Source organism: Octodon degus, unplaced genomic scaffold (assembly GCF_000260255.1).
Source record: "Octodon degus isolate 3935 unplaced genomic scaffold, OctDeg1.0 scaffold00077, whole genome shotgun sequence".
Lineage (NCBI taxonomy): Eukaryota > Metazoa > Chordata > Mammalia > Rodentia > Octodontidae > Octodon > Octodon degus.
In genome coordinates this window covers 11,301,718-11,312,159 of record NW_004524653.1, presented here as the reverse complement: position 1 = coordinate 11,312,159, position 10,442 = coordinate 11,301,718, and the positions used below count along the sequence as shown (strand labels likewise).

At 49.8% G+C, this 10,442-nt stretch overlaps 2 protein-coding genes across 3 annotated transcripts in view; one reads left to right on the top strand and one right to left on the bottom strand.

Moving 5' to 3' along the window:
• Snx21 (sorting nexin family member 21) overlaps positions 1–4,500 on the top strand; it is a 12,249-nt gene extending 7,749 nt beyond the window's left edge. Inside the window, exon 3 of the mRNA XM_004636092.3 lies at positions 3,562–4,500. Coding sequence (XP_004636149.1) covers positions 3,562–4,236 — 675 coding nt within the window. The 3' untranslated portion in view covers positions 4,237–4,500. The remainder of the gene's footprint in view (positions 1–3,561) is intronic.
• Positions 4,501–4,600: 100 nt separating this feature from the next.
• Positions 4,601–10,442, bottom strand: part of Acot8 (acyl-CoA thioesterase 8) — a 16,238-nt gene continuing 10,396 nt past the window's right edge. Inside the window, exons 3-6 of one of the 2 annotated variants that reach the window (XM_004636091.2) lie at positions 9,542–9,767; positions 7,093–7,250; positions 6,409–6,603; positions 4,601–4,844 (exon numbers count right to left, since the gene is read on the bottom strand). In XM_004636091.2, coding sequence (XP_004636148.1) covers positions 4,726–4,844; positions 6,409–6,603; positions 7,093–7,250; positions 9,542–9,767 — 698 coding nt within the window. In that variant the 3' untranslated portion in view covers positions 4,601–4,725. The remainder of the gene's footprint in view (positions 4,845–6,408; positions 6,604–7,092; positions 7,251–9,541; positions 9,768–10,442) is intronic. The other variant, XM_023720705.1, reaches the window with a different exon arrangement.

Genomic DNA, 10,442 nt, shown 5'->3' with positions numbered 1-10,442 from the left:
GTATTTGGGACAGGGTCTACAGGGGCTCACTACGTAAATCGGACTCCTAGTGATTCTCCTGTTTTCAGCCTCTCAAGTGCTGGGATTACAGGCACGTGTCACCACGCCCAGTCTCAGTTGCCATCTGGCCCCTGTGGGCGGGGCCAGCACGGCACACCGAGGATCGAATCCCGGCCACTGCACTCTGCCTAAGCAGGCACTTTAGTCCACTGAGCTATCAGGCCGGCCCCCAAGCATTTTGAATAAGGGACGCTCAACCTGTATTATTTTTAATTTTCATTTGGAAATGTCAGGCACCTAGAGTAGTGGTGGTGCTGCTGCAAGCTGTATCATCAAAAGCTTTAAATGGCTTGCCATCCCTGATCTAGAGACTGCTGTGACCCCCTTGTAACCTAGGTGAATCAGTTCTCTCTGCTGGGACAGAACAGTCCTGCTCTAAAGGGCTAGACTTAGGGGATTTGGTAGGGATAAAGTGAGGAACAGTATAGGAAGGGCCTTGGAATCCCTCTTTTCCTTGCTATGGAGGGAAGAGACTGTCAGGGAAATGAAGCCTGCCAGGTCCTGCTCCCCTCTGGGCCTGAAAGCCAGCTGAGCTGGCCTGTCCTGACAAGTGTCCTTTTTTCTCACCCCCTTCTGTTCACCATGCTCCTCCACTTCTGACTCAGCAGGAAGGACGCCTGGAGGCTTGTCCCACATTCTGGGCCTCTCCACCCTCCTCCATTTCTGCAACAAGGCCCACACCCATGCACTGATGGCTCCAATTCAATGCTGATAATCCAGTTGGGGGCGGGGGAGGGGATGGGGATTGAATCCAGGTCTCCAAGCAAAGTGTTTACTCTACCCCTGAGCTACATCCTCAGCCCCAGATGAGCCATTCCTGAGTGCAAACGTTCTCAGAGCTCTGGGGCCAGTAAGGGGTCATGCACAGGCAAAGGACCCAAGGGATTGGTCACCAAGGAGCAGCTCCAAGGTAGGAGGGAATGGAGGTGACTCTGGGGACCCAGATGGGAAAGGAATGATAAGAACAGGACCTACTGCGTCTAAAGAAGCAAATCATTGTCTCTGTACAATGAGGACTCTGAGTCACTTTTTTTTTTTTTGAGGCTCGGTTTCACTATGCTATTCAGACTTGGTCCTGACCTCACTTTGTAGCCCAGACTGGCCTCAGATTCATTGCAATCCTCCTGTCCCTGCCTCCCGAGTGCAGGGATTACAGGTATGCAGCACCATACCCGGCTTGTCCACGATTCTCTCCGAAGTGAAGAACTCAAGTTTTGGAATCAGATTGATTTGGGTTTGCATCCGAGCTAGGCCATTTACCAGCTATGCGATTTCAGGCAAGCCTTTGAGTCCTCTCCCACCCTCGCTGAGCCTGCTTCCTCAGCTGATGGAGAGTACACCTTCCTTGCAGTGCTATTCTGATGCTTAAATGAAGTAATAGGAAAGTTGCTGGGTATAGCATAGGGCACAGGGCTAAGTGCTCAGGTGATGACATTATGAGTGTTGTCATCTATCTTGTAGGACATTACAAGGATCGGGTGAAATAACCGATGTGAAATGATCTTTGCTCAAAAAAATAAATAAAACGTAGCCAGGCATGGTAGCACACACCTGTAATCCCAGCACTGGGGAGGCTGAAGTAGGAGGAGTGCCTTGAGTTGGAGGCCGGCCTGGGCTGCTTAGTAAGTTCAAGGTCCCTGAACTACTTAACCCTGTCTCAAAAAATAAATAAAAGGTGCCCTGTGAATCTTCAAGAAAAGGATAAAGGCACACCTGGGTGGGTGCAGGGGTACATGCCTGTAATCCCAGTGCCCCAGAAGGTGAGGTTCAGACCCCTGCCTGGGCAAGTTAGTGACCAAGGAGGCCCTATCTAAAAATAAAAAATAAAGGCCGAGGAGATAGCTCAGCGGCTGCAGTGCATGCCTGGCAAGCACAGGGTCCTAGGTTGGGCATGTAGCTTTGTGTGAGGGTCTTATATTCACTCAATCTCTAGTATAGCCAAAGAAAAAGGAAGGAAATACTCAAACCTAATTGACCAGGGATGCCTAGAATATTGGCAGTTCCACAGCGTTTGTATTCCTTCAGCATGTGATCCCTGCTAACTCCCCTTCTAACCCTGCTGGCTCAACAGCCTCCTCATCAGTCAGAATTAATCCACACTCCACCTCTCCAGCCTGCACAGAAAGAAGCTTAGTGGTCATATTTTTCAGTATTTCATAAACCTGTCATCCAGGTATCTCCTTTACAATGACTGTCCAAGCTACAAATGCTACTGGTACCATTCTTAACATTTTTCACAAGCTCCTTTTTTTCTACAGTAAGTTTAAAGCCAACTTTAGAGCCAGGTGTGGTGGTGTATATCTGTAATCCTAAAACTGAAATAGGGGAATCACCATGAGTTCTAGACCAGGTTGGGCTTCACAGCCTCACAGCTTCATGAGTTCAAGGCCAACCTGCATTACATGGAGACACTGTCTCAAACACATACATACATACATACATACATACATACATATATACATGCCAACTTTACAGCATTACTGTGTGTGGGAATCCTCACTTGCTGTAAAGACGAGCTGACTGTAAAACTAAAGATGGCCGGGGCCGGGGAGATGACTCAGTGGAATAAGCACTTCCTTGGCAAGCGCAGGGGCCTGAGTTCAATCCCTGTTTCCAAAAAAAAAAAAAAAAACTAAAGACAGTGCAAATGAAATAGCGTCATTCCCTCCTACCTGGATGCAGCACCCTCAAGAAGGCCCTGACCTGAGATTTGCTCTCTGGCCCTTTTCTAAAAATGGAGAGGGGAATTGTGAAGAGAAGTGTTTTTTAAAACCAAACTGAAAGTTTCTCAGTTTATGGTGAGATGAAAAAAGAAGCCAGGGCATCATATGCCTTTAAGTCCAGCACTCAGGAGCCTGAGGCAGGAGCACTGCCACACGTTCAAGGCCAGCCTGAACTACACAGTGAGATCCTATCTCAGAACAAAACAAAAACCTCAGGTACCAACACGTGCTAACAGAGCAGACTGCTTTGTGTGAGGTCACAAAGATGGAGAAGCTGCCCTGGAATTGGGCAGGGTCCTGGACCGTCAACTCAGATTGACTTTCTGAGGCTCTCTGCAGACCTGTCTTCCAGTCTGGTTTCAAAGGGCTGTGCCAGCTTGTGGCACGGCTGTGTCCAGCATGGGAACAACGCCAGGCTAGTTCTCAGAGGCCCGAGAGGTTGGTGGGGGTTTCACCTCACCCCTGGTTTTCTAGAAGGGCTTTCAGATGAGCTAACTGCTTTTTGGGAAGAAAGAACTTCCCCAAAGGGGCAATAGAGACGGCAACCACCGGCACTGAATCTTACCTGTCTTTCTTTCCCATGCTGCATTGGGCCTGGGTCATTCAGAGCCGCCTCAGGTAAGATTCGGGATGGGCTCCCTAGCCCCTGCCCCAGCAGCTCCCACCCTTCTGGCCCTAGTCCCCAGGGAAGACAGCAGAGCTGGGAGTTGGGGGAGGAGGAGGAGGGAAGGGATCCATGGACAGCTTGCACCTGCACTGACACCCACCGTCCCTGCAGCTCTACACCCTCGCCGTGATGGGCCCAGGGCCACCAGATCGCCAGCCAGCCCAGATCTCTCGCCGATACTCTGACTTTGAGCGACTGCACCGAAACCTGCAGCGACAGTTCCGGGGCCCCATGGCCGCCATCTCCTTTCCCCGAAAGCGCCTACGGCGGAATTTTACCGCAGAGACCATTGCTCGCCGAAGCCGCGCCTTTGAGCAGTTTTTGGGCCACCTGCAGGCAGTGCCTGAGCTACGCCATGCTCCAGACCTACAAGACTTCTTTGTGCTGCCAGAGCTGCGGCGGGCACAGAGCCTTACCTGTACTGGCCTCTATCGTGAGGCTCTGGCACTCTGGGCCAATGCCTGGCAGCTACAGGCCCACCTGAGGGCCTCCTCTGGCTCTGACCGCCCCCTGCTGACCCTGGCTGGACTGGCTGTGTGCTACCAGGAGCTAGAGGACCCTGGAGAGGCACGGGCATGCTGTGAAAAGGCCCTGCAGCTGCTGAGAGATACAAGTGCCCATCTTTTCTTGGCACCCTTTCTAGAGGCTCACGTGCGGCTCTCCTGGCGCTTGGGCCTGGACAAACGACAATCAGAGGCCCAGCTCCAGGCCCTGCAGGAGGCGGGCCTTACCCCCACACCACCCCCCAGCCTCAAAGAAATGCTCATCAAGGAGGTGCTAGACTAACTCCTGCTTAGTCTTAAGGCCACCATGGGTAGAGGATTGCCTGAAAAAGAGAAGAGGAGCGATAAGGAACTGCCCAGAGACCCCTAGATGCTCCACAAAGAGAATTTCCAAATTTCCTTCTGTTGAGCTAAGCTCAGGATGAGCTGGGCTTACCCAGAGTTATACAGGGAGAAAATCTGACACAGCGTCTCCAGCTTTTACACAAGCAGGGGCTACCGCCCTGGTCAGGAGCTATGTTCCCTTTCCCATGGGTCTCAAAGCCAGTGAGGCAGTATGGGTGAAGGGCCAGGGGCTGCGTTTATAGTCCTAGAGTTGAGGGAGGGTGGGCTGCAGTTTTGGCCCAGGGGAATTAAAGGCCACCCACTCCAGTGGTATCACAGTCTCTTTATTGGATGTGAAGGCCAAAGCCCAAGCTCTTGACTATTTCCCACCTCTGGGATGGTGTAGAAGGGAGATTCTTGAAGCCTGAGGCTAAGCTGGTACCTCTGGCTAAAGCTTGCTCTCTGAGACCCTGGGTTTTACTCGGATAACACCTTCCTGGGCACAGGATACAGCCAGCACCCCATCCTGACGCCACAGTCGCCCGTGGACCAGCCCCCGAGAGCCACCTGTGGGGAACAGAGGGTGAGGGTAGCCCTTCTCTGCTTCAGCACAGCTGTATGTGCTGCCTGCAGAGGGTTGGGCCCAGGGCAGGCCTGCCACACATAAGGACTCCAATAAATGTGGTGATTGCCCTCAGGCTCCAAGGACCCCTTAATGAACTTGCTGCCGGACAGTCATGGGTTGACTCCTCCCCTGGGGAACCCACTTGACAGTTTAAAAGCACTTTCACACACTTACTCACTTCCTCAAAAAGGTGACAGGGAGGAGCTTCTCGCCTGGCCAAGCAGACTGCTGCACCTCTGGCCATGTGTGTTAGAAACCCTTACTTCCTTTTTAAATAAATCAAACCAAGTCCTCTAGTCTGGAAATTGTTGAAAAACAACATCACTTCAAACACAAAGGGAAAGAAGTTCAAGGGAAGAAGACCTGGACCATTAGGGCTCTGGCCTCCACTCCCACCACATCTTCCCTTCGCTGGCTTTAGGCCTGAGTGTGTGTTCATAAAGAAATGCTCATTTCTCTCTACATAGCAGAGCCAGAGGGATCTGGTTCATTTGTCCTGTTTTCCAGACAACACTGAAATCTAAAGAGGCTCAGGAATTTGGCTTCAAGGCTCGGCATAAACCTGGACCCAGGCATTCCACCTTCAAGGTTGTTAATCTTGTACTCTGATGCTCTGGACACTTGAGAATACCCTTTTTCTGAGTATAAGAAGTTTCCAAAGTTTTTGTCCCTGTTTTATAAAGCAAAGCTTTTCTTCAATTGAAAGGTACTTTCTTAGAAACTCGGGGTTCTGGAGCTACTTTTTTTTTTTTTTTTTCTTGCAGTACCAGAGATCAAATTCTGGACATTGTACTTGCCAGGCAGGTGCTTATGCCACTGAGCTACCTCCCCAGCCCTGCAGCTACTTATTAATGAGTTTAGGTTTCTCACTATCCCCTACGAGGAGTGTCCAGGTAGTAAGGCCCTTAGAGACCACTGAGTGTCCTGGTTCCTAGCCACGGTAATCAGCAAGATTACTTGAAAAGCTTCTTAAAACTAATTTTCTGGATTTTCACAAGACCTGCCTGGTCAGCATCTTCGAGGTAGAAACAAATTCTATTTTGAAAAAGCTCCCTTAAGTGGCAGTCTGAAAGGTTACCAGGTTTAGGTTCTGCTACTGTAACACTAGAAAATCCTATTTGTTTAAGTGGGAAAATTGCCAGGTGTGGTGGCACACACTTGTGATCCTAGCACTGGGGAAGATAGGAAGGAGGAATGCCACAAGTTCAAAGCCAGCCTGAACTACATAGCAAGACCCTGTCTTAATCAAATCAGTCAATGGGAAAGTAAGCTCAGAAGACAGGATTTGCCCAAGATCACATAAAAGATCTGAACTCATTCAAGGACTAGAGCTGGTCTCTGAGCTGGCGAATCATGAAGTTGTGAATGCCAAAGCCTGGAGAGGCAAGAAAGGAAGTAGCCATTGCAGCGCTACCCAGAAAGCAGGAAGGTGGCAACATCACCCAGGAAAGCAGACTCCCTGCCACCCCAAGTCAGTACCTTGGTCCCACAGAGCCCCTCACTCACCAGCCCAAGGGCTCTCGCACTCATAGAGCATCCAGTGGTCAGCTCGGAAGGGGGCATGGAACCACATGGAGTGGTCCAGTGAGGCCATGAAGTGCACCTTGTACTTCCACTGGTGGGGCAGCAGCGCCGTGCCCAGGAAGGCATAGTCCGAGATATATGCGGCCACACAGCAGTGCATCTTGATGTCACCCTCCCCTGCAACAGGTCCCAGTCCCATCAGCCCTGGGCTCCTGGGTGTCGCAGCTCAGGACTGCAGGCAGCTTAGGGAGAAAAAGACTGCCATGCACAGACATGCAAGGCATCTAGCCCACAGTATGTGTGAAAGGATAAGGGAGATGGAGATGGGGAGAAATGTGAGCAAGGACTAAAATCTTCCCATATCTCATTCTAAGGTCGCCCTAGATCTCCCAACCCTGCCCCCCCCCACCCCCAGTCCTCAAAGAGGCAACTTCTTCCAATATCATTTTATAACTGAGGATATAGGCTCAGGGTGGTGAGGTACAGACCTGGATGAGAGCCTGAACAAACTGCCTTGCCTTACACTGGGGGTCAATCACCTCCCTAATGTCCCCATGCAAAGGGGTAACATGGCCCCCTTCCCCATCGTGCAGACAAGAAAATGGCCCCAGAGAGAAGCAGCATACCCATAGCCACATGAGGCAATGAGTCCCAGGGTTCTCTTACCAATAAAGCCCCGGGCCCGCACCCAGAACATCTGTTTGGGCTCCATTCTCTGCAACTGACTCACGGTGGGTGGGTTTACCAGCTTGATCTCAATGGGTACCTCCTGGGCAGCAATTCGGTTGAGCCCCACTCGGTACTTCTCTTGGAGATTAGGGTCCCTGAAAAGTAAAGGGTAGAGGGACAGGAAGCTTCAAGGAGAAGGGGTGCTTCTCATGTACTTGTGCTGCCTCTTCTCTTCTGCACCCCCCATTCTTCCATAGGGACTGCTGACTGATCTCCAAAGCTTTCTCCCATCCCGTGTGGCAGGCAACATAGTAGGGCATCTGAATCCCTTTCGTGCCACCTGTAAATCATGTGGCTTTGTGCAAGTTAATGATTTTCATTTCTCAGACCCTATTTTTCTTTTTGCAAAATGTAGGTAATAATAATCTATCTCATAAAGAGCACTGTGGAAAAGACAAGGTAATAATTCACAGGAAACCAATGCACCATAGCAGTAAAACATGCCCTACAATATGCCCTGTTCCCAGTACTGCATACATAATAACAACTCAACCTCACAAGAATCTCTTGGCATAGGTACTATTACCACACCATTAAATGACTGAAATATGCAGACAGAGTGGAACAGGCAGGATTTGGACTCAGGTGGTCTAGTTCCACCATTCAGACACTTAACCAGTTCATTTTTCTAACCAAGCAAGGAGCTGCCTAACTTAGACGGTGTTATGGTTTGTGTCTAGTTGTCCCCCTAAAGCCTCATGCAGTCATGGGGCAAGGACTTCTAGAGTTTGAGATTAACTCATGATCCATTGGGATTATGGGTGATCCAAGGCTGGGATTATGGGTCTGTGTACTGCTGGGATTATGGGTGTGAGTGCTACACCCAGCCTGGGGTGCATAGCCTGAATGTAACAGAAGAAAGACAGAAAGACGGACTTCCTCCCTGTTGCCGTTGTTGCCACTGCTCCTCTATTTTGCTGTCTTGCCTTTGCTGCCGTCATGAAAGGATGCTCTCTGCCCTGTGCCACTCTGCCTTAGAGCCAGCCGAGTATGGACTGAAACCTCCATTAACCATGAGCTAAATAAGCCTTTCTGTCCTTCATTTTGGGTGTCGGGTATTTGTCCCAGCAACAAGAGAAGAGTAACTGAGACAGTGACCAATCCCTAAGCAACAGAGAGTGCTGTGTCCCTGGAAGAAGACATTTGTTTCCAGGGAAGCCCCTTTCCTGTGGAAACCACCACCCTTAATGTTCTTTGCAGGGACTGACATTTTCTTTTTTGTTGTTGTTATTTCCCTTTTTTTGAGGCAGGGTCTCACTATATAGTATAAGCTGGCCTTATGTAACCCAGGCTATCCTCAAACTCACAGCAATCCTCCTGCCTCAGCCTCCCAAGTGCTGGGAAAACAGGTGTGCACCACCACACCTGACAGGGACTGACATTTTCACCTCAGGCCCTGCAGGGCTATCTAGTGGAACCTTTTTTTAAAATTTATTTATTTAAGGCTGAGAAGCTGGCTCAGAGGAATAAGCACTTCCCTGACAAGCGCAAGGACCTGAGTTCAATCCCTGGTTCCACCAAAATAAATAAATAAAATTTATTTATTTTATTTATTTGGTACAGGGTCTCACTACACAGCTCAGACTCATAGTGATCCTCCTGTCTCAGCCTCCCCAGCACTGGGATTACAGGCACGTTCCACCACACCCAGTTTCAGTGGCCAGCACAGTATGGGGCCTGCACGGCATGCACTACAGGGGATCAAACCTTGGTCCTTGTGCTTGCCAGGCAAGTGCTTAGACCACTGAGCTCTTTACCCCCACCCCAAATTTTAATGATGCTGTAACAATGTCTGTCTCCTGGCCATTGTGTTTTCTCTTGCTGGGCTTCTGGTCTTCAAGATATAGGTCACTTCTTTTCCTACTTTGGTTCGCTATAAACATTCTGCAGAGCCTGTTTCTTTTCCAACCTTTAATAGAACTTTGCGGGGCTGGTGAGATGGCTCAGTGGTCTAAAGCACCTACTTAGAACAAGCTAAGCTCAAGCAAAGCACAGAGACCTCGGTTCAATCCCCCAGCACCACATGCCAGCCAGCCCTGCCCCTTGGTGGGCTGAGCTGGCCACACACTAAATAAATAAATAAATAAATAAATAAATAAATAAATAGAACTTTGCTACTGTTTTAAAAAAATTCCTAGCAGGTGTGGTGGCTCACATGCATAATCCCAGCACTCAGGAGGATGAGGTAGGAGGACCACAATGTTGTCCATCCAGGGCAACATAGAGACTTAGTAAGATCCTGTCTCAAAATTATTTTATATATATAGCACTGGAGATATAGCTCAGTTCAAAGGCCCCAGGTTCAACCCCTAAGACCAGTGAAGAAAGAAGGAAAGAAGGGAAATAAAAACAAGACAAGACTGCATGGGGACCTGAAGTGTCTCACCTTAAATACTGGTCTATGAGGGCCTCGTGGTCAAGCAGCTCTTCCGGTGCAGGCACAATGGGCATAGAGAACTGGTTCTGGACAGGGCTGGGCTGCAGCTTCTGGAAGGAGGCTTGGAAGATGAAGATGGGCTTGCCGTGTTGCACGGCCTTCACGGAGCGCACTGAGAAGCTTGCCCCTGTTCGTGTCCGCTCTACCTGGTACAGCACCGGCACCTTTGGGTCCCCTGTAGTGGGCACAAGGGACATGGTAATTCCCTCATTAAAGCTTCACATCTGTCATCTTCATAATGGCTAGACAGGCGCCTCTGTTCTATTTGCCCTTCAGCATTCCGGTTTTTTTCCTTTCCTCTTTTTTTTTTTTTGAGAGAGGGTCTTGCTCAATAATTCAGGCTGGCCTTGAACTGGTGGCAGTCCTCCACCTCAGCCTCCTGTGTGTGGGATTACAGGAATGCGCCACCATACCCAGCTTCCATTTCTCTTTAGAAGCTGTTGATCCCATGATTTGCTCAGACCCAGGTCTTGCAGATACACAGAGAACCCCAGACCTGGTCAAGAAGCTGCTCTCTGTACAGGGGGAGCTCCTTCCTGTCAATTGTACAGAACAAGGCTGGGCGTGGTGGCGCATACCTGTAATCCCAGCACAAGGCCAAATGCCAGCTTGAGACCAGCCACGGTTATAAAGTGAGCTCAAGGCCAGCCTGAACTGCATAGTGAGACCCTGTCTCAAAAAGACAAAACAAAAAAGTACAGAAGAGCAGGCTCTTTGCTGATTCCCTGAATTCCAGTCCTGGCTCTCCCACTTGCCATCTAGGTGATCCTGGGAAAGTCACCGTCTCTGAGCCACGTACTCATTTTTTTTTTTTTTTTTTTCTGTGCCAGGGATTGAACTCAGCACCCTG